Source organism: Camelus dromedarius, chromosome 5 (genome assembly GCF_036321535.1).
Source record: "Camelus dromedarius isolate mCamDro1 chromosome 5, mCamDro1.pat, whole genome shotgun sequence".
Classification (NCBI taxonomy): Eukaryota; Metazoa; Chordata; class Mammalia; order Artiodactyla; family Camelidae; genus Camelus; species Camelus dromedarius.
The window spans coordinates 39,583,628-39,608,227 of NC_087440.1; the positions used below are offsets into that span (position 1 = coordinate 39,583,628).

At 42.4% G+C, this 24,600-nt stretch overlaps 1 protein-coding gene and 1 long non-coding RNA gene across 8 annotated transcripts in view; one reads left to right on the forward strand and one right to left on the reverse strand.

Moving 5' to 3' along the window:
* Positions 1-6,266, forward strand: part of NPAS3 (neuronal PAS domain protein 3) — a 799,526-nt gene extending 793,260 nt beyond the window's left edge. For all 7 annotated transcript variants that reach the window (XM_064485884.1, XM_031453562.2, XM_064485886.1 and 4 more), the window contains one exon: positions 1,808-6,266. In XM_064485884.1, the coding sequence (XP_064341954.1) occupies positions 1,808-3,195 (1,388 nt within the window). In that variant the 3' untranslated portion in view covers positions 3,196-6,266. The remainder of the gene's footprint in view (positions 1-1,807) is intronic.
* LOC116153509 (uncharacterized) overlaps positions 1-24,600 on the reverse strand; it is a 219,019-nt gene that overhangs the window by 160,084 nt on the left and 34,335 nt on the right. The gene's annotated exons all lie outside the window — the stretch shown is intronic.

Below are 24,600 nucleotides of genomic sequence, written 5' to 3' on the forward strand. Positions count from 1 at the left end.
CGCCTTCCCAGTGTGAGGGGTGGGCAACCGCCAAAGGACCAGTGTCCAAACAAAGCACCCGGTCAAGTTTATAGAGAAACATGTATCACATCAAGTTATTACAGTCTTTCTCTACACCCAGAAGTCTATATACTTATACACCACCACATGCATATGTACACCCGTGTGTACATATGATAAGTACATATATGTATGTGGTGGTGTATACACACATACATAAATAAGTATAAATATATATATATGCATGTTGTGGTATATATTCAAACACATATAGATACAGGTATATTATGGTATGTAAATATATGTACACAAATACAGAGAGAGCTTGATTGATTCAGCCATCACTGAATGTCAGCCATACAGAAGCCCTGCCCTAACCCCATAGCTAGCTCCAATCTCTTTTCCAGAAGCAATACAGCAAGGCTATCTCTGTTGCTGCAAGAGAGACTGACTTTGAGGCCCAAATATTCACAGTCTCACCAGCAGGGATTGAGCCTCTAAGGGATATACTTAATGACTCTCTCTGAGTGCTGGACTGTTACTTAGTTTCTGAAACTATGCAGAACAAATCCATGCTTTCCCATTCCTTGTAATTTGGGGAAGGAGACTTTCTGAGTAGTTCTTCGGAGCACAGGAAAGTTAATATAAAAATTCATTTTCTCTGATCCCCAGCCCCTTTCCAAAGACACACATAGATCCAGGGAATACATAACTCATAGGATTTACAGCTGCAAAAAAATCCTAAGCCTCTGCAAACCCAACCTGTTCTGCTACGCAAATGAAGGCCCGGAGTAGTTACATGACATGCCTGAGGTTCTAGGCCAGGCTGCCATCCAAAACATCACAGCAGAGCCATAAAATCAGCATCACCCCTAAACCCTCTGAGGTTATATTACTGGGAAATTCCATCCTTCCTAAAATGTGCCAGACGACTAGGGCTTCCCCAGCACGAACCTCATCCTTAGGGAACCTGCTCTTCAGGCTGATAAACACAGATCCCTCTACTCCAGACAGCTTCAGGGAGGTGGGCAGAGGGGAGGAGCATTCACAGAGGATCTGGATTGTTTTCCTGTCTCCTAAATTGCATTCCTCTGAAAGTTCTTTACTAGGACAGAAGTTCTAGAGTAGAACTATTTATATGGTATATAGCAGTGAACAAAGATGACAAAAAAACTTTCTGCCCCATGGAGCTTATATTCTAATTAGGGAGAGAGACAGAAGTAAACAAAAACAGAACATACAGTGAATCAGATAGCATTAAGTGCAATGGAGAAAATTAACTTCAGGAATAAAGAGCTCAGTTTTCAACAAGGAACAAAGTCGCCAGTGGAAGGCACAGATCTCTTTAGCAAGTCACCTTGCATGTCATCATTTTTCTGCATCACTAACACCTTCTTTCAGGTTATTTACTCTGATTCCCTGAGTATTTTTGAAGAACTTCTCAAACGTTAATGTGCCTCAGAATCACCTGGGGGTCCTGTTCAAATGAAGAATCTGATTCGGGAGGTCTGGGTGGAAGCCTGAGATTCTGCACATGTAGCAAGTCCCCAGGTGATGCCCGTGCTCCAGGTCCATAGACCACATTTTGAGGGAGGGTCCCGTTAATCTAGGTCCTCCAGAGAGAGCAAGCTCAGGCTTTAAGTAACCAAGGCGGCTCAGGATGGGGCAGGACACCACCCCCTCCCGCCCCACCACCCCCCCCCCGGCAGGTGAGAGGTGGTCTGGCCCTGCTAACCTAGCGTCTCTTGTGTTTCCTCTCCCCTCCACCGCCCTGCCCCCCACCCCCTCGGCCGCCCGCCCCACGCAGAGGACAACGAGAACTCCAAGTCCGACGAGAAGGGGAACCAGTCAGAGAACAGTGAAGACCCAGAGCAGGATCGCAAGAAGTCGGGCGACACGTGCGACAACGACATGAACTGCAATGACGACGGCCACAGCTCCAGCAACCCGGACAGCCGCGACAGCGACGACAGCTTCGAGCACTCGGACTTCGAGAACCCCAAGGCAGCCGAGGACGGCGGCTTCGGCGCACTGGGCCCCATGCAGATCAAGGTCGAGCGCTACGTGGAGAGTGAGTCGGACCTGCGGCTGCAGAACTGTGAGTCGCTGTCATCCGACAGCGCCAAGGACTCCGACAGCGCGGGCGAGGCGGGCGCACAGGCCTCCAGCAAACACCAGAAGCGCAAGAAGCGGCGGAAACGGCAGAAAGGCGGCAGCGCCAGCCGCCGGCGCCTGTCCAGCGCCTCGAGCCCCGGCGGCCTAGACGCCGGCCTGGTGGAGCCCCCGCGGCTGCTGTCCTCCCCCAACAGTACCTCGGTGCTCAAGATCAAGACGGAGATCGCGGAACCCATCAACTTCGACAACGACAGCAGCATCTGGAACTACCCCCCCAACCGGGAGATCTCCCGGAACGAGTCTCCCTACAGCATGACCAAGCCCCCCAGCTCCGAGCACTTCCCGTCCCCGCAGGGCTGCGGGGCCGGCGGCGGCGGCGGCGGCGGCGGGGGGCTGCACGTGGCCATCCCCGACTCGGTCCTCACCCCGCCCGGCGCCGACAGCACCGCCGCCGCCGCCCGCAAAACTCAGTTCGGTGCTTCGGCCCCCGCGACGGCCTTGGCCCCAGTCGCCTCCGACCCGCTGTCGCCCCCGCTCTCGGCGTCCCCGCGGGACAAGCACCCCGGGGGCGGGAGCGGCAGCGGCGGAGGCGGCGGCAGTGGCGGCGGCCCGGGCGCTTCCAACTCCTTGCTGTACACTGGGGACCTGGAGGCGCTGCAGAGGTTGCAGGCGGGCAACGTTGTGCTGCCGCTGGTGCACAGGGTGACCGGGACCCTGGCGGCCACCAGCACGGCCGCGCAAAGGGTCTATACCACCGGCACCATCCGCTACGCCCCCGCCGAGGTGACCCTGGCCATGCAGGGCAACCTGCTGCCCAACGCGCACGCTGTTAACTTCGTGGATGTTAACAGCCCGGGCTTCGGCCTCGACCCTAAGACGCCCATGGAGATGCTCTACCACCACGTGCATCGGCTCAACATGTCGGGACCGTTCGGCGGCGCGGTGAGCGCGGCCAGCCTGACGCAGATGCCCGCCGGCAACGTGTTCACTACGGCCGAGGGACTCTTCTCCACGCTGCCCTTCCCTGTCTACAGCAACGGCATCCACGCGGCACAGACTCTGGAGCGCAAGGAGGACTGAGCACCCCCCAGCGCGGCCCAGGGCTCCGCCTGGAGGCATCGTCGGCGTTTTCGTTTAGACCTTTGATTCTAGCACTTTGAATTTGAGCAGGTCAGCATCTTCTCTCACCACGACGGTCCCCGTTCCAACCCGCTTTCTTTCACTTGACTTATTCTTTCCTGTAAAGATATGTTTATTTTTGGCTTTCAGAGGGTCAGATGACCAGTTGCCTGCCATTTTGTCTTCTTCTAAGATGTGTGTTGGGTTGTTCTGCTTTCCTTTGCATCTTTATTAAGATGTCTTTAATATGTATATGCTTCTGCCACAGAATACTCAGTCTTGTGGTCAAGAGATTTCTCAAGTGACAACCATTGGGTTTTCTTCCTAAAAGATCTTGATATGATCAAGATTGAAAGAGACAAGCAGAAACAATGTGCCCTGTTTGACTAAGTCAAATGAAATGGGGTGGTTTTGTTTTGTTTTGTTTTTGTTCCTAATTCCTTTAAAAATAGGGCGATAGTATTTTAGAATTTTATGCAGAATTTAATTCTCTTTTTATGGTTAAGATTTTAAGATTTTCTTACTTGCACATAAAAATAATTTGGGTTCTTAAACTTAATTTCTGGCCTGTGACTAGAATGTTTAAAAAAAAGTTGGACTAAATATTAATTACTGAAACATTAACTTAATTTCTAAAACCATGGTGCTATCATTTATTAATCTGTAGTGTCTTCATACAAAATGCAGCTCCTGGGCTGGGTTTTGAAGAAAAAAAAAAAAGTGTTCTGTCCTGGTCTGGAGTCCGTTGCTGCAGTCTCCTTGGTTAGTTAAGACAAAGCCCTCATTAACGTTTGCTGCAGGACTTAAAATTTTTTACCTCCCAACTAACAAACATAGCCTCACATTAAATTTAATGGGTCAGGAAAGCCCTTTTTAAAAGGGCTTTTGGAAAACTCAATCAAACTGATCTGAGGAGCAGTTTAGATACATACTGTCTTTTGCTTAGCTTTCTTTTTTTTTTTTTTCCTTTTCTCAGTCTAACTGAGGCTAATTTTTGCAACTTCAATAACACTTCGGAGTAAAAGAAGGAAAAATATTTAACATGTTTTTGATTATTTTCATTTCTTGCTAAAAAAGGAAGGCTGTATTTTGGGGGACTGATTTGTGTTGATGGATTTTTTTTCCCTTTGGTTCTTTTATTTCTAGGTTGGAACCAATAAGGTTTAAAACTAAAGAATGGGTTAAAATAAGCTTCAAACAGATAACTACAACTGAAAACTGCACATAAAGTTAAAAAAAAAAAAAGAAAAAAAGAAAAAAAAAAAAAGAAAAAAAATCCTATTTTGTCTTTGTTGCCAGAAATCAGTGTAGTGTCAAACACTCCAAATGACTGTCAAGTATAAATTCTTCTTCCACTCCATTTTTGGCAGCTGTTTGTTAAGGCATCTAATAACAGATGTGAGAACTGTAATGTGTGCACTGTGTACGTGTCCTTGGCTGTCAGTCCATTGCAGTTTCAATGTGTGTTTCTATATGCGGTATATACTAAGCTAATGTAGTTGTTTTGTCCTTTGTCTTCTCTGTGCTCTATCTCTAGTCCGGAGTGGTCCAGTCCCATTCCTGCAGTCCTAGTGAATCAGTGATTCTTGGGGGTTAGTGATTTTTGTGTGGTGGCCTTCCTCTGTAATGTCACCCCATGCTGCTTCTACTGTCTGTGAATCTTTCGTTTCACTTTTTTAAGACTCCTGCTGTTGCTTTGCTGGTGTATAATCTCCCCTCCTCTCCCCTCTTTCCCTCTCTGTCTCTTTTCCCCTTTTCCTGCCTCATCTTTCCTCCCTGCCCCACCCCACCCCCACTTCTCCAAAATCTTTTTCATTCTCAGAGATAAAAAGACTCTTAACTAGCTCAAGGTTAATGGAGCCATTTTTCCCACAATGGAATTCTGGGTACGACTCTTTCTTCTGGAGTGCTGCACAAAGCACTGAAGAAGAACAATGCTCAGATAGATGAAATAAACCGATGCCACATAGCCTCAGTTGTTAACATTCCCAGAGTCCCTTGCGCTCTACCTATAAGCAGTGGGTGCTTTTCTTTGGTTTCCTTCCAGGTTGGCTGATGGAGCAATATATAAAACAATTTACCAGTGAGACCGAAAATTATTTCAAAAGTCAACCCACCAATTTTTAAAAACAAAAGGGGCGGGGGTAATGGAATATAGAATTGTCCTGTATCTTGGTTTACGTGTGCAATGCTCATAGAGTAACTCGGCTGTCCTTTGAATGTCACTGTGTTGAGTGGATTCCTCCAGGACCTTTAATTTCATGAGTTGGGGCCAAACCACTGTGGAATAGTAGCAAAAAGAAGTTCAAGGCCACCAGTTGGACTAGTGAGCTTACCTGAAGGATGTAAGTAGGTTTAGAAGGTGACGAAGGCCAATCACGAAATTTCAACCTGAATTTTGGAAGCTCTACTCTAGCTATCGAACAATCAAAGGAATGCACCTGTCAGCTACAGAGAACAGCTAGACAGCTGGGTTTTTTTTTTTCTTTTATAAATGTTTCTGTGTTGTGTCAAAATGATTTCTGGTGATTTAAACTAACAGATAATCACAGCTGCTGTCTAAATCCATAGTGTTAAAATTACAAAATGAAAAAAAAAAAAAACACTTCATTACCTGTGAAGAGTGTGTCTGTGTTTTTAACTATTTCTTGTACAAATATATGAAAACTTTTATGAGGAGACTGGTGCCAAGTAGCTGAATAATGGGGAAAGGGATATTCTGTTCGTAAAAATCTTAGCAGTGTTACCAACTCTACAATATATATATAAAAAAAATTAAAACGTTACAAAGCGACAGCTATGGTACATTTGTTTTGTGTGAAGCTAACCGGACCTAACTTCCTGAGTGCCTGGCTTATTTTGAAACATTTTTTTTCATTGACCATTGATAATGCTGCAAATCAGAAATGTACATACTTCATTTACAACAGGGTTCTTTTTATACTTTTGTAGATTCTCATACATGTCACATACATGGTTGTCTTTATGTAACTTAATTTTTCATCCGCAGGTGCCATTTTCATAATAAACTTCTCTTGGATTTGTTACTATCTGGCATCATTTCTTTTACATGTAACCATCCTAACTAATGAATGCTGGTAGTATTTGTTTCAGCAGGAACCTTGTTCATTATTCTCAATTTAAAAAAAAAAAAAAATTTAAAGCATCCATATTTTTGCTAGTTTTGAGCACAATGCATAGCTTGTGTACCAATGAGGCTGACAAGGCACAGATTAAGATGCTAATCCAAATACTACACCAAACTTGCAACCATCCTAAATTTTCAGCTACCCCAACTCATTGTCATATGAGCATTATTATGCATATTGTCAAAACTGAATGGGCCTGCGACATTAACCACTATGGGAAGTGTGCATTTTTTCTTGATTAATGCACAGTAAGTGATGACGGTTTTCATACATTAATCATTTAAAATGCACTTGGTATTTTCATTTATTACGAGCTATAACATATAACCAACTGTTTCATTGCTTATACCTTCTCTTTACACTAAAGATGTATTTTCTTTCTCCAGATGAGCCAAGTAAGTCATGGTTGTGCTGTGTTTTTGGTTAGGTTGGTGTGCAGCCTGTCCCATTTGAAGGCAGGTCAGCTGGCTAACTCAAAAAAATAAAGAGAGAACTGCAGCTGCTTTCCCAAAGTTAAGGATACAGGTGGGTCACCTGTTAAGTCTGTGCTCTCCAGATAATGAGGACATGTGAATGGGTTGAGCAGAAAGAAAAGACAAACACTGTCCAAAAGCTCCCAGCTAGAGTGAAAATATCACGTCCTACTCTTGGTCTTCAGTGACATTTGCCAGTTTCAGGGTACTTTTTGTTAATGGAGGACCACTTCAGGCTGGTGGATACGGAAATGCGGCTGTGGCGGTGGGGCCCTAGATCTCTCTACTGTGCCCTTTATGGGTCCCTGGAAATGAGTACTTAAAATTAAACATAGGGAGAGGGTGATTGAGAACACAGAACTGGGTTATCTCAACTACTTTGCCAAACTGTATCTTTCCCTTTTGCTTTTGAGAATCAGAAGAACACAGTATAGCAATAGCAAGATTGAGAAGTAAACAAACTGATGAAGCTAGAAACGCAGTCCTGACCACATGACAGTGAGCGCTGAGCCAGCTTACCCAGGGCGCTCTGTCTGAAGATGCTGACGGAGCCAGCTCTCAGCAGTGGCTTCCAGAGTTTGCATGGGGGTAGAGGAGAGCCTACCAAGGCAGAGGGCCAAGCCTCTGTCAGCTGGATGACCGTGTTGGCTGGCCATTACACTTTAACTCTGGACACCACTTCAGCCCTGTGATCTGGAGGTAGTAGTAACTGGGAATTTAAAAAGGAAAGCCAGACACAGTGATGGGTGAACTGAAATCCTCACAATATTTGGAGCTTCTGCAGTGGAAGTGGTAGAAACCCTGAATTCTTACCCAAGCTCAAGCCTCCCTTAACATCAAGTTTTCTATCCTTTATTTGTACCCATCAATGCTAAAATATGTCACTAATCAAATAAAGACCATCCCTTAGCCAAAAAGAGAGGGCATAAGCTCTGGGCTCAGATCCACTGACAACTGGGAAGCTCTGCCACCTCCCCAGCCCTGGGACTGGCATCCAAGCCAGAGCCCTGAGCTCCCCAGAAGCACAGACCCTCGCCCTTGCCAGTCTCACAGCAAGGCTCCAGTTTGGAGGTGATGGACAGACAAGGATCTGCAGCCACCACTCTGCCTCTCTTCTCTTCTTCCCAGCTGATACAGATACTTGTTTATTTGGCAACGAGGAACAAGAAAAAAACTTAAAGTAGCAGGCAGGACAAGAAGAAGGTATGCATTCAGTTGAGTATAAAGAAACTTGTCTTACTCCTCAAAAATTCTAATTCTTACCCATCTTTACCTATACCTAGACAAAGTCTATTTATTCTGAGCATGTTTACAACAATTTGAAACCAACCTGGCCTGTGCATCGCATTGAAGGTAAGAGATAATGTAGATTGCCAAGCCCAGAAGATAGTCTGTTCAAGCCAAGAAGATTATTATCCAGGTTCAAAGATTAGAAAGAGTGAAGGACTTGGGAGGGAAAGAAGAATGCCTTTGCTAATGTTTTAGATCATGTAGTGGAAAAAGGCAAACTTTTCATGAGCATGATTCCCAAAGAATGATTACAACTAGCAGGCTTAAGAAATAATTCCGGGATGCTAAGGTCAGCTAATTCCCTTAGATGCTTCTGCTTTTCTGTATCTCCTGGGAAACCAATTATAAAGAAGGGGGGCTGGCCTGGTAAACTATGGGCACAAATCATGGCTTGTTCATCTTCATGTTCCCCCGTAGTGCCTGGCTCAATGATTTATGAATAGTCTTGGTCAGTGAAGATCTACTCAATACTGATGGATGAAAACACGTGAAAAAATGAAAATGAAACATGACTTGTCAACAGGCAGAGATTCCACTAGAAATGTCCATGTGGTTTGGCAGGATGTGTTGAGTTTCCACCAAGAAAGGAATGGCAGAATGGAGAACGCAGCAAGCTCATTCACTCCCGCCTTCTTGGGTGGTTCTTATGGCTGGCGTGGAGTTAGTCATTGAGAAATGTCAGTATTTGTGTGTGTGTGTGCCACAATACTATTTATTCTGTATACAGCAATAAATTAGGTACTACAAATGGACAGAGGAGGAAGAGGGAAGAGCCCAAGCAGTTAGCAACTGAATTAGTAAACTTTGACATCATTATCCCATGGACAGCTAGAAAAATCGAACTGAGATTCACAAGAAGGTACCATTTAGTAGTGTACCCTCACAGATGAGCACTGAGCTGTATAAACTCAGTCATCATCCAGAAAATTTTAGCAACCAAGAGGGAGCCTCTTGTGTAGAAATCACATCTCCTAAATTCCAGTGGTGAAGGTCTTCCCAGCCTACTATTAGATTACTAACATTTTTAGAAGTTGTTGCACTGAAATCTTACCTCTGGAGTTAAATGGACTAGATCTAAACCCTCTGCCTTCTGAGTGGCCTTCAAATATGCGAAGATGGATCAGAGTTTCAGTAAGTCTCTAGGTGAACAGTCACCTGTTCTTTCCACTGTTCCTCCAATGGCACTGGCGTAGGTCCCTTCACCACCCTCATCACCCACCTCTGGGTGCACCAGAATTTGTCAAGGCCCCTGAATGGGTTTCCTAGGCTGCCTTACTACCACAAACTGGGTGGCTTTAGACACCAGAAATTTATTCTCTTACAACTCTGGAGACCAGAAATCTGAAGTCAAGGCACCATAAAGGTCGATTCCCTCTGAAAGGCTCTGAGGGAGAGTCTGCTCCTTCCTGCTCTCCTAGCTCCTGGTGGGTACCAGAAATCCTTGGCCTTCCTTGACGCATCGCTCTGATCTCTGCCTCCATCATCACATGGCCATCTTCTCCTTGTGTGTCTCTGCATCTTCCCATGGCCTTCTCCCACTGTGTCTCTCCTCTTCTAGTAAGGACACCAGCCATACTGGATTAAGGACCCACCCTACTCCAGTATGACTTCATCTTAACTAATTACATCTGCAATGACCCTACCATGAGAAGGATATGGAATTAAAGCACAGACTGAGGTCTTGGGGGTTAGGATGTCAACTTTTTGGAGGACACAGTTCAACTCACAATAGCCTCTATTAAAATGTGGCACCCTGGACCGATCACATAGCTCAGATGTTACCTGGTGCCTGCATGGGCTGGCGGTCCTACTACATCTCTTGCTCAGGACTCTGAGCTTTTCATTGAAACAGCCTGAAACTGAATTCATTTCTTAGCAGCCAGACTACGTTGTTATTTCATCCTGAGCCTCTAGTCAACTGGAACACCTTGGTCTTTTCACAAACGTTTGTTAAGGCGGGTCTCCCACCACCTGTATGTATCCAGCTCTCATACAATGCTGGCAAGTGCTTAGGTGAAAAGCAATTTAAAGAAAGAAATTCACTTATTCACCAGGCATGGAAAGCAAGCAAGGGCCTGTCCCTGGGAAAACACGTCTCATTTTCATGGTACTCTACACGCCCTCTGAAACGACTGCACCCAGCCCTACCGGCGAGGAGAGACCCAGCCCTACCGGCGAGGAGAGACCCAGCCCCAGCACTTGTGGAGCCCTGGGGCACGGGCACACCACGCATCCAGAACAATTCCCAGTGGGCCCCTCCCTTGTCAGTCAACTGAGGCAGGGAAAAAACCACCATGAGAAGGAAATGAAAAGAGTTTGAGAGAGAAACGACTGTATCTGCCATTTTACAGCAGCAGAGCTGGGGTGAGATGCCAAGACCCCTGACACACATGTGTGAAATCATCCACTCCAAAGTCAAGTAAACATCATGAGACCAAACTCAGCAATGTTCTGAAAACGAGTAGGGCTCCTTTTGTCCCCTTTCATGGACTAAAATCAAAGAGGTCAGTATAAGACTGTCCTGTACTTTCCTGGGGACGAACACGGTTGTTTTTCCTTCTGTTCATCTCTATTGGCGATCATGAGATACACCAATAGGATTGACCCAGATCACGTTCCCCTGTGGAAAGAATTTTTCTCGAATACAATTAATTTCAGTTTTAAAAATAATAGATGCAAACTACTAAAGCCACTTTAAGGGGAAAAAAGGAGCAGAGGGCAAGGAGGCGGCTCTTCTCATACTGAAGTTCTCAGATTTATAGCGGAAGTGTCAGAAACGGGATGTAATATCCGTATGACCCCCCCACTTCCCCCCAGACAAAACCATTATACCCTGGATGAATTATTGACTTTAGAGTTTTATCTGTGCCATGAATAATCACAAACTTGGGAGTCTCAGGGCACAGTTCATAAACAAATAATTATATCACAATGATAATTTTTCAGGAATTACAACATCAATCATGGCCATGTTATTATCAAGTACATTTTCTGGTCGCCTCTATTCATCAAACCCTCCTCCCTCTCCACCCTTCCGCATCACACAAGCAAAACTCATCACCAGATTGCCTCTTATTTACACATCACTCAAAGCAGGACAGAGCAGGCACACACAAAATGGGCCAACCCAGCATTTATGAGAGATGAGTTTTCATTAAGAAAGCTCAAATTAAATGCATTGAGAAAGATGGAGGGGGGAGAGATTTAATTATTCCAGACTCCCCCAAAGGAGGGTCTTTGAAAAGATCTTATTCGGAAGATAAAAACGGACGGAAGGTTTATTCAATTTCAGGCAGTACTAAAAAAAAAAAAAAAAAAAAAGGAGTTAGTCTCAGAAAGCAAAGGGAATAGCTGCAGGACAATAGTGCGCCCCCCCCCCCTTTTTTTTTTTTAATAATGGTGATACATGTGCAAGAGGTTCAGGTCCTGTTCTGCAGCGCCCTCCTTCAGCTGGAAGAGCTGAGAGGAGGTGGGCTCGGAACGCAGCACAGGTGTCAATACCTGATGCAGGTCTACAGATGAGTCAGGAAGAGAGCTGCTCAGAAAGTTCCGGTGTAAACCTCTTTCCAAAAACTATTAGAGAAGGTTGATACTTCCAAGCACAGTAATACTTTGTGTAAAGCACCCTCAGTCAAACCGCTTTACTGAGTAATTTAACATCACTTAAGGTCAGAGGTCTGCTCTCCCCAGATAACAAGTGCATCTCACAATTCCAAAGAAAAACAGCAAAGCAACATACAGTCCCCTCCTCAGACAAAAGCTTGTACAATAGGGTTAAATCCATAATATGGTGGTGCCTACCATTAACTCCTTGTTAGCCTCTGCTCCTAACTGCCTTCTGAGCTACGCAGGCAAAGCGATGTAATTCAGACTGATGGACACGGAGGACACTGAAACTCCTCGGAAGGAGATACTGACCCAAGCACCTGGGACAGTCCAGTCAGTCCCCTAGTGACACCTCACTCTTAAGGACAGCCCTTGGGTACGTCTGGCCTGCACTGAGATGAGATTCTCTCTTCCTTGGCATCAGACTGTGCCGAGGCAAAGGTAGGGCTGGTGCCCAGCAGTGAGCACCACACACAGGTCGGGGAGACAACACTGCACTGATGTGGGGGGCCTGGGCTCAGTCTGATCAGCCCCAGCCCCCAGGCCACCAGCGAGGCAGCTCCAGCTTTCCCGTTTCTGTACACCTCCTCTGAAACAACGTCTGTCCTCTCTACTGCTCTCCTTTAAAAACTTGCCAGTTTCTTGAATGCACCTGGCCTACTGGAAGTCACCCTGCCTTAAGACCAACCTTAGTGAAAACAAAAACTCACTAAAAGAAGGGACAGCACGATGGGAAGGAGAAAAGTACAAGTCCCGTCCATGGCCCAGAAAGCTTATAAATATGCCTTTCAAAGCCTCTTTCTCCTCCAACCTATTTTTTTTTTTTTTTTTTTTTTAGTGGAAGTACAGTTACAATGTGTCAATTTCTGGTGTATAGCATAATGTCCCAGTCATGCATACACATATATTCCTTTTCATATTCCTTTTCATTGTAGGTTACTAAAAGATTTTGAATATAGTTCCGTGTGCTATACAGTAGGACCTTGTTGTTTATCTAGTTTATACACAATAGTGTGTATCTGTAGATCTAGAACTCCTGATTTATCCCTTCCCACACCTGCAGAAACCGTAAGTTTGTTCTCTATGTCTGAGTCGTCCCCCTCTACTCTTGTCTTCACAGGCGGGCCAATCTCCCTCCCCCTCACCCCCATCCACAAAGTCCCCACCTGGTCTTGCGCCTGCCTCCCTCCCTCCTGAGTATGAGAGCTCCTCTGGGGTCCATTTTATTGTTACTCCTGTGGTGCAATTTGACCTCCCTTGGCAGCTCCCTTCCTCCCCTCCACCCCCCTTCCCAGTCATCCTACTCAGCATGAGAGACCCGTAAGCCAGCCAGTAAACCAAAAGTTCTTTGGGGTAATCTTCCCTTTTTAGAAAGCTGGGGAGGGACCATCAATCCTTCACATTTTAATTTGGGGATCACATTATGTGACCTGAGAAGCATACATCAGCCTCGGATGGAAGTGCTCAGGGCCCTGAGCTAGACCTGGGTAGGCCCCTGCCCACCTTCTCCCTGGACAGGGAAGCTGGGTCATGTGGTGAGAAAGGGGAGAAATCCGGCAGCTCACTTAAGCTGTAAGTTCATAACCCACCTTGGGGAAGGTGACAGCAGTCTACACTGGCAGAGGCCTCCCAGCACAAGCAGCATTTATAGTTCCTACTGAGTCATCCAAAGAGGCCTCTGTCCCCACACCCTGGAATTCACAAGCCTCCACAAAAAACTCCACTTGGAGTCATATAGGGGAAAAAACGACACAACTATTCAAAGGACATTTTCCTCAAACACAAATCTACTTCCTCAACAAGCATCAACCAGGATGAAGACACCAGCAATTATTTTTCATTTTTAATATTTTGAATAAATGAAAAGAAAGCTCAAATTTATTTCTCTAGTATTTACACCTGATTTTCCCACATGTTATTCTGGATATTTACATAGTGTTTCCCAAGTTAGAGACATTTTTCAGACATTGATTAATCTATAATTCTTTGAAGTAAGGAAGCATTATTATCTCCACTTTACAGATATGGAAACTAAGACATGGAGGTTAATGACTTGCCCAGAGGTCAAACATCCAGTAAATTGCAAGAGTGGGTTTTAAACAGAAGCTCCGCTTTCTGCTCTTAGGCTTTGTCCAAGTTTCTTCTCAGCTCAGGTGCCCCATTCACATCAGCCATCTCCTGCGTCCAGCCACCTCTTACGTTTTGCTTGAAGGCCCTTCATATGCTTCTTGAAAGACCAGTGCTTCCCCTGCCTGCTGTCAACATTTACCCTCCCCTAGTCACGCCTTTGCTCATAAGTAAGAAATGACAATTTCTTTCTGGACCATTTTGCAATGCTTTTGCATCATGAAATCGTACTCTTTTCTTAATTTTTTATAATAAATGTAAACCCTATAGTTCTGTCCAAACCTCAACAGAACCTGATGTTTTAATTTCTGGTGATTGCCCTACCATTAATTCAGTGAGAATTTACACAAGCCAAGCCAGGAATAGAAAGATGAATAAAGTATTACCCTCTGCCCTTACGTTGTTCACAAGGTAGAGGAGGAGAAAAAGGTAATCATTACCAAAGTCTGACAAGAGGACATGACAGACATATAGACAGGGTGTTAGAGGTGTGCTGACTGACGACAATTAATTCAGGCTGGGAGGGCAGAGAAGCCTCCCTGGAGGTGGCGATGCTTAAAGCAAGTACTGAAAGATAAGCGGAAATTCATCATGGGTGCTGGAGGCAGAAGAGACCTTGCAAAGAATCCCATGTGCTGGAGCATGGCCCCACCCGCACGCCATATGTGTAGATGTGGTTGGAAGTCAGCTGACAAGTGCAGGAAATGGGTTCAGCCCGAGCTTTGCTGGCCAAGCCCCATACCCTCATGCAGGGCTGCATCCTCCCAGTGGAAGGGGTACCTTGTTCTCACGTAAAGGCACACACCACTCACCGCGCCCTCCCCTTCTGCATCTGCTGGCCTGCAAAGAGGTGTCTTTTTCTTGTGCATACAGAGAAGCCATGCAGACAGGCGGCAGCCCTGTGAGGGACCACCCTGAATATTATGTTGAGGAGTTCAAATGGCATCTTAGGGGCAATGGGAAATTCAAAGGATTTTATTTGGAGAAGTAACATAACAGAGTTTTTATATTGGAAAAGTCATGCTAATGGCCGTTCGAAGGACAGCCTGGGTTAAACAGAGGCAGTTAGGAAGTGATTATAGTAATATCCCACGTGATGAAGGATGAGGACCTGAGCAGGACAGCGGTGGGGGTGCAAGCAAAAGGGTGGATTTGTGAGAGTCGAGGACGAGGTCTTGGTGATCAGTTAGGTACAGCGAGAGATTATGGGAAGAACGGAATAAAAGATGACTCCCAGATTTCTGGCTTCGGGATGTGGTGTTTACCAAGATAGGCAGAGAATACAGGCTAAAGAAAAGGTGTAAGAGAACAAAGGAGTAGGAGGGGTTGAAGAACTCCACTGGAGATGCGGCACATTTTAGCACTAAAGGGGAATCCAGGGAGAGGTATCCAGTGAGCAGTTGTAAGAACATCTCTAAGTCTCTGGAGAGAAATCTGTTTTAAAGACACAGGGTCAGAAACATCAGCTCTTAGACTGTAGGAGGAGCTGTCGGTCTAGGGGCCACTGCACAGGACAGAGGGTGGGGAACGAGAAGAGGGCCAAGAATGGAGAGCAAGGGCATGTCGACGGAGTGGTCAGAGGAATAAGCGCTTATGACAGAAATGGGAAAAGAGGCAGAAGGACAAAAGGAAGTTTGAGTCACAGCCATCAGTGAAGGAAAGGGTTTCAAGAAGGCCAGAAGAATCAGCATCATCAGACATTGTACCAACATTAATTAGGTAAGGACTAAAGTGTCAAGTGGGTGTGCAAACAATGGCAGCAAATGATGGCTACACTTTCTAGAAATCAGGCAGTGAAGGAAATGAAAAAGAAAAGACTTCATTTCTAAGAAGCAACCTTGTATTTGACACTGATTCATATGACCTTTCATTGATAAAGTATAATCCCTTCACCACTCCTGTCAAACGGGTACTGAAGCAGACCCGAGGCAAAGTCTTACCCCTGTGGAATCTGCCGTGTCACCTGCTCCCTGTGTGCCTCACGTGGATCGTGCCTGAGCTCTGGAATGGACACTGCAGTCACAGAAGACACTGTGCGTGCACTAAGTCAGGCACACAGGATGCTGGGCGTGTGTCAAGGACCTACTGTAGTCTGACATATTTCCCCAGAGAAATTAACTGACAGGCATGACCTCTCAGGTAACTTACAGTGGCTCTTGTGTGATATTCTTTATTTTCAAAAAGAAACCTCATTCCAAGAAAGAGAGAGTAATGAAATGTAAAACTGAGACTTCACTCCACAGAGAAAGATAAGTTTGTTCCCAAACATGGATGAGACTGGGGTTGAGTCAACGGAGTCAACAACCCCAATTAAGCTACTATAGCCAAATACCATTTTAACAAAGACAGTTGGTTGACTACCCAAGAGCCATTCTCCTTTTTCTCCTTGGTAACAGAGCCCAACCCTTTAGCTAGGCACAGTGCTGCCCAGAATAAAATATTCTAAAGTATTCTATTTCCCAACCTCCCTTGCAGCTAAATATAGTCATATGGCAAAGTTCTAGCCCGTGAGATCTGAGCACAGGATGGGAACTTCAAAGAATGTTGATACATTGGAACAGCACCCTTCTGTTTTTGGCTTTTCTCCTTGTTTTTGCCTATAACTCAGTCCAGCAGCCATACTGGATCATGAACTGACCTTATCCTGGAAACCATGGACTAGGAGAAGGAAGCAGAGTTTAGTTTTCTGAGAACATCATGCTAGCCATGGATTACCTACTTCTGGACATCTTTTATACAAAACTGAATAAACTATCTTACTTAAGCCATGTTATTGGGTAGCAGGAGATTATTCTGCTACTGAATTCAATTCTTAACTGACATATCTGTTATATTAGATTCACTGGATACTGGCTTTTTATCACTAGAGCAAGTTCCCTAGTTCTTATCACTAAAGCAAGTTCCCTAATTCTTTCCTAAAGTCTGTCTTTTGACCTACATTGCTTTTTATGTATTCTAGCACAAGAATGAGAAAACATGAGAAATCAAATGTGACAAAATCTAGAAGCTTAAGTTCTATATACCATTTGTTGCCTTTGGTGTCTTCTGTGAAACCACTTATCTCAGAAGCTTCATCTGAAGCATTCTTAAACAAGCATGGTTACAGCTCAAAGAAAAGGTCAGAAGGACTCTAGAATGAGCAACTCAGAGAATGATTCAGGAAATCCCCCAAGTTAACTTTACTATCAGATTACAGTGACACTGGTGCATGGCATAGATGGGGTCAGGGAACCTTCTCAGTGGAAGCCAGGCTAATACTGAGAACACAAAACGATGCTACTAAGCAGATACCAGTTATCTGGAGACATGGCTTACTCCAACCTGGGTGCTTGGAACATTGCCCAACACGAGGAACTAAAAAGTCTACAAAGAGAACATCAGGTCATCACAAGAAGATAACCACAGATACAGTTTACCATATACCAGGCACTATGGTGAGCACTTTACATCCATTCTCTCATTGATTCTATATTGGTAGGTGTCATTGTTATGTCTATCTCACAGATTAAGAAGTTGAGATTCAGAGAAGTTGGGTGACTTGTTCAAAGTCTCATAACTAATAAGTGGTGGAACCAAGAGAATAACTCAGGTCTTCCTGGTTCCAAGGGTCGATTTTTCTTTACCCATAAAGCCATGGGCCTTTTTTTCTTGCTGTGGAAGGGAATTTGGAGGAGAAAATTGTTTCTGAAAGCAACAGTACCTATATTTTTTGTTTTAAATACTTTGTAAAACAGATAGATTGAGATTTTAAAACAAACAAAAAAATTACTGAAAATAAAGAGGACTTCTTAAAAGTGATAAAGTGATTCACCAGAAATAAAAAATTAAAAAAATTTATTCCTGCATAACACAGTCTAGAAGACCTAACAAGCAATTCTATGAAGACATACAAATGGCCAAAAGGCACATGAAAAAATGTTTAATGTAGCTAATTTCAGAGAAATGCAAATCAAAACTACAATGAGGTATCACCTCGCACCAGTCAGAATGACCATCATTCAAAAGTCCACAAACGATAAATTCTGGAGAGGCTGTGGAGAAAAGGGAACCTTCCTACACTGTTGGTGGGAATGTAAACTGGTGCAGCCATTGTGGAAAACAGTACAGAGACTCCCCAAAAGACTAAAAATAGACCTACCATATGATCCAGCAATCCCACTCCTGGGCATATATCTGGAGGGAACCTTAATTCAAAAAGACACCTACACCCCAATGTTCATAGCAGCACTATTTACAATAACCAAGACATGGAAACAACCTAAATGTCCATCGACAGATGACTGGATAAAGAAGTCGTGATATATTTATACAATGGAATACTACTCAGCCATAAAACAATAATATAATGATGCCATTTGCAGCAACACAGTTGGCCCTGGAGAATGTCATTCTAAGTGAAGTAAGCCAGAAGGAGAAAGAAAAAACACTATATGACATCACTCATATGTGGAATCTAAAAAAAAAAAAAAAAAAAGGACGAACTTACATATAAAACAGAAACAGATTCACATAGAATACAGACTTGTGGTTACCAGGTGGGAGAGAGGTGGGAAGGGGTAAATTGGGAGGTTGAGATTTGCACATACTGACTGGTATATATAAAATAGATAAATAAGTTTATACTGTATAGCGCAGGGAAATATATTCAATATCTCGTAGCTTACAGTGAAAAGAATATCAAAATGAGTATGTGTACATTCATGTATGACTGAAGCATTGTGCTGTACCCCATAAATTGACACAACATTGTAAACTGAGTATACTTCAATTTAAAAAAAGACAAGAGATAACAAGTGTCGGCGAGGATGTAGAGAAAAGTGAACCCTTGCACACTGTTGGCAGGAACATAAATTGGTGCAGCCACTATGGAAAACAGTATGGAGGTTCCTCAAAAAATTAAAAATAGAACTAACATATGACCCAGCAGTTCACTTCTGGGTATTTATCTGAAGGAAATGAAAACACCATCTCAAAGAGATATCTGCATCTTCATATTCACTGCAGCATTATTTACACTAGCCAAGACATGGAAACGATGTCCATGAATGGATAAAGAAAATGTACTGTGTATGCATATACATATATATACACATACACACACATACACAGAGTATTATTATTCAGCCATAAAAAGGAAAAATTCTGCCATTTGCAACATCATGGATGGATCATAAGAGCATTATGCTACATTAAATAGGTCAGAGAAAGACAAATTACCATATGATCTCACTTACATGGGGAATCTAAAAAAAAAAATACTCATAAAACCATACAACACACTGGTGGTTGCCAGAGAACAAGAGTGGGGTCAGGGAAACAGTGAAGGAGGTCAAAAGACACAAACTTCCAGTTACAAGATAAAGTTCTATGGATATAATACAGCATATACTATCTTGTATAACTGAAAGTTGTAAGAGAGTAGATCTTAAAAGTCCTCATCGTGAGAAAACAATCTGTAACTGTGAGGTGACAGATGTTAATTAAACTTAGTGTGGTGATCATTTCAATATATATATCTCAGATTGTTATGTCATACACCTCAAACTAATACAATGTTACATGTTAATTGTATCTCAATAAAACTGGGGAAAAAAGAATATTCAAACTTAATCACCACAAAAGAATTCCAAGAATTTGGACTAAGGGTCAGGTAACAGAGAAATTGGTAAAAGGTCTCGTACTCTGTGACCTGCTGCAGGTCACTTCACCTGTCTGCAGTCCAATTGTCTTAACTCTAGAGTGAGTTAAGTTTGGACCAGATGTCTCCTAAGACCCACAGAGGAGAGGTTTTCTTATCTGGCCTACACCTGGCTGACCAGCTGGATCCCCTGATATGCTCAACTCTTGCTCACTAATCCCCAGGGCACACAGCATTCTTAGCACTGTTGGATCACTCAGGCTGTGAGTGACAACTTCCTGCTTACCAAAAGTCATAGTTTACAGAAACCTGCTGCCTTATTTCAGCAATGTATTTTATTTAATTTTATGTAAATATTCTAATATGAGTATGAAAATAATTGTTGTTTCTATGAGAATTAGGATGAGTGTTTTATAAAGACAATTTCACAAAGGAGAGTCATTAAAAATTTGATATTGATGACTATAAAACACTGAGGAGAGACAAAATTCTACATGGATTCTGCTCTTAGATTGTGTCAGTCATCTATAAATTCACACCTCTTAAACTAAAATTTGGACAATGGACATGATGCATTTTGGATGTCACTTATGTAAGAAAAATGATGCAGGACTATAATTGATACACTTGCACTTTAAAAAAGCCTAGAATTACATCAAAATGTAAATTAATACATTCAGATGTCTTAATTTACTATGAAATGTTATAGGTATGTATGCATTGAGTTCTCTTTTTTTTTTTTTTAAAAAAACCAATTCTATACCTCATCTAACTTTTTGATTAAACTATCAGTCTTGATTTTGTTAGATAACAAAACTTCTTCTGAAATTCCATAACTGGGATTATGTTTGTGTGAAATAGTGTTCGTTGAATAGGTTTGTTAAGGCACTCAGCTTCAATGAAATCTCCTTCTCAGCATTCTGAAATGACTTAAACGTTGATTCTTCAATCCTTGTTTCTGTGCTTTTCATCACATTATCTGACTTTCCAAAAGAACGGATTGATCCGAGACAAGCAAGACCAGAACAAGGACAAGCATTTGAAACACCAGAGCAAATGAACAGGAGACCAACTTCACCTTTGGGTCCTCTGCAAATACCCATGCCCCGTGCTAGCCTCATTGTTTCACACGGTAACTAACCTTTTCTTCTAATAGCCTCAGTCCCGTTAGGTTGGACAGGAAATTTAATAGAAAGAGCATTGCACTTCAAATGAGGAGACACAGGTCCTCAACCTAAAAATGACCTTTTCAAGAACTGTCTGTTTCCCCATGCTACTCTTCTTGTTCCAAAACAATGACATAAAGACAAATGGGGTTCTGCCAAATTTTTCTTATATATTCTCCCCAGAGGTATTTAAAATTTCATCTGTTCTTAACACATTTTAATGCAGGTGAATTAACCCAATATGGAATTGTGTTTGACGTAGAAAAAGAGAGGGATGGAAGACAGAAACAGAATCAGAGTTATCTAGAAGAAGGCTGGCTCACTCTTGTCAATGTCCAGGGGCGATCAGACCTGAAAATGCTGACTCATACTAACTAAAATGTACAGAAGACCTGAGGAAGGCATCAGGCTGGCAATACATTAATTTAAAGTGAGAAACAGAATTGTCACACAGACTGAAATCATTCACGTTGGCATAACAATCTCTTTTTCTCCTTGTGGTCAGGGAGAACCAAATGGTAATCAGAAGCCCCTCATTATCATGAGAAATCACTGTGGAAGACTCAAAAATATTTAAAATCTATTTTCTGCATTCTCTGTCTACATGAACAGTCCTTCACTGGAACCAGAAAACTGCTGTGAGCACATGGAATCAGAAAAGGGGGAGTCAGATGAAGCTCGTGTTTTAACAACAGGTTCACAGGACACTCTTGCCTTTAGAACTGGAAAGTTACAGTTTTGTACATTTCTGAAAGTCTGATGGCAAATTCTGCCACTCCTAGAGACAGAGCTGTTACGCGATAAAAGAAAAGGGATCCTTGGTGATTCTCTCTTTTCCTATGTATTCCCATACAGACCAAGCCCTCTGCTTTAGATACATTATTTCTTCAAATATGTTTATGCACGTATACGTGCATACAAAGTCACAAAGCCTGGACACCAGGCTTCTTCTAAGGGACTGTCCACATCCTTCCTCAGCTCCATTAACATTGATCTTGCAGTGTAACACTATTTCCCTCAATTCTTAGTTCCAGGAGAGGTACTCTGTAAGAACCAACCATCTTGACATTGTCTTGTGGAGGACACACGTTTGTCTGAAGTATAGGTTCAAAACTGATTTCTGGTTTGATTCAGAAGTTCCTAGATCTTTACTAATTGTGTCCATTTCCCTTCTAGATGAACAAATCTAGATGCCCTGAAACAAACAAACAATTCTTGAAATTTATCAAGCAAAAACATGGTTTTTCCCATTCATCAAAAATTGCTGTTTGGTCAATTGTTCCGATTTTCAAATGGGCATTGTTCAATACACATGTGTTGAAATAATTTTTGTAATGACTTACATTCTAGGCCTCCAGGTTCATATACAACCTCACTGTAACTCAAATGTCTTTATTCTCATCTTCAAGCTTCTTCAAATGAAATTCTATTCAAACCAAACAGTGAACTATGAAGAATTACTGAAAAAGTTCTTGGGGGTCATGTTAAGATGGCAGATTGAAAGTTCTGACTGAATTTTTGTCCCTTGAAACCTAACAGAATGAGAAAAAAATAATAAAAGATAAATAAAAAGGTTTTTCACGACAGCAGCCAAATACAAAAAGAGTCACAATCAAAGTTAATAAATTTCAACACAGGAAATTTCAGAACAAAGAGAAGAGTCTACACACAAATTTGTTTCTAAATAATCTCTCCTCCTTTCCCCCAAGAATTTAAACTGTTGATTTTAAAAAAAATATTGAGAAGTCTTACTTATACCCCTACACACCTGGAGAGAAGCAAACGGAGTGGTTAACATTAACTTTCTCCTCTCCCAACAGAAACCGTTGCTAAGAAAAATGTATGAGATGGAGAAAATGAATGCCAGGGCAGACAGAAGCCAGAGTACCCCAGGGCAATATGCACTATTGAGAAGATATTCAACACACCTCAAATGAAGTGTAGTGAAGCTGGTTGAGAATGCATGACAAAATATCAGGAGAGGGTGCAGATTGTCTAACAAAGGCAGCTTAATTCTGAGATGACCTCTCCCTTTACCTGCCCTCCGCCAGCCTATGCCCAAGATCCTACCATTTCCTCACATTACAAAAAGGTAGAAACTCAGTCTCATACTATAATTTAGAGGAAAAACAAACTGGCTTGAGTTATTGTGGGAAGAAAGTTAAAGTCATCTCAACTATATCAGAAGAAACAGAAAATCTAGCAAAGTTCCCCAAACATGAGCAAAATATAAAACAAGCAAATAAAAAAAAGCCAGTATGGAAACTATGCACACAAATACAGCAAAACAAACCAAAAACAAGTGCATTATACCCAAGAGCAACTAAATAAGAAAAAATTAATCAAGAATTCAAGTACAAAGTGATAACAGATTGAGGTGAAAAGGTAGGTTAGAAAACTGGGGGCTGAAGCAATATTATAAAATGAATACAAAAATTAGAAAAATTAAGGAAAAGATTAAGTACTTCTGAAAATTCATTACTAACATAGAGGAGTGACTAGAGATAAATATAGTTAAAGCAGAAGAAAAGACAAATATGAAGAAATGAATGAGACACTAATAGATACGGATGACATAAAAAGACAATTTAACATAGGAAAATCAGGATTCCTGAAGTCTATCCCTCCTCCTCCCACAAAACAGAAGACATTCAAAGACAGAGCATCCTCCTGAAGTGAAAAACGAAGCTTCAGATCATGTTCTGGCAGTATGTGACACAAAAAGTTCAAAATTGAGACCACTCCTCATTGAAGTTCAACATTATTGAACTTCAAGTATTAAAATAAATAAAAGAATTATTCAACATTCAGACAGTCAAATCAAAACCACCTAAAGAAAGGAAAAAAACCAGTTCTCAAACTTCAGTGCCAGAGGACACTGAAGCAGTATCTATGATGTTCTAATGGAAAGAAATTGTGATGCAGATGTATCTAGCCGGGACTTCATCTGGTACAATGGGAAGATATTGGGACACAAGAAACACCCAAGCAGCTTCTTGAAAAAAATCTCATACCATAAAATCCAACCAATTAAGATATATAGCAAAATAATTGATTCAAAAATAAAGAAGTCATGTTAAGAAGATCAAATGGTAACACTGAATTCATTTAAATATTCATTCAAGAAATATGGTATTGATTCAAAACCACAGAAATTATGAATACTGAAGATAATGCAAATGTAAACCTGTACAATAAAAAATATACAACACAAAAAAGTTGAGAAGTAGAGGAGAAGAGATGAAGAGAAGGACCAAAGCGTCAATGCCCTCATCTTTCAAAGGTGGATATTGTCTGTGATGGAACTTGAGTTAAAAAAACTGACTCCACACAATGAATGTTTTGCCTTAATCATTTTTAAACCTTAGAGGGATCTTTCAGAAAATAGTACCTCTTATGGAAACAACCTAAGTGTCCACCAACCAATGAATGGATAAAGAAGATGTAGTATATTAATATAAATATACATTATGTGCATGCATGTGCGCGCGCACACACACACACACACACACACACAGGAATATTACTCAGCCATTAAAAAGATGAAATCTTGCCATTGCAACAACATGGATGCTCTGAGGAAATTATTTTAAGTACAATAAATCAGACAAATACCATATGATTTCACTTACATGTGGAATATAAAAAATAAAAAAGCAAAACAAATCAAATAAAAACCAACACATAGATACAGAGAACAGAATAGTGGTTACCAGAGGGGAGGGGGGATGGGGGAGGGTGAAATGGGTAAATGGGGTCAATTGTATGGTGAGAGATGAAAACTAAATGTCTGGTGGTGAAACTAAACTGTAGTGTATACAGAGTAGACACATCATGTTACACAATGAAACTTACATAGTATTATAAACCAATGTTACCACAATTAAAGAAAATAGTACCTCTTGTAGTAGAAAAAA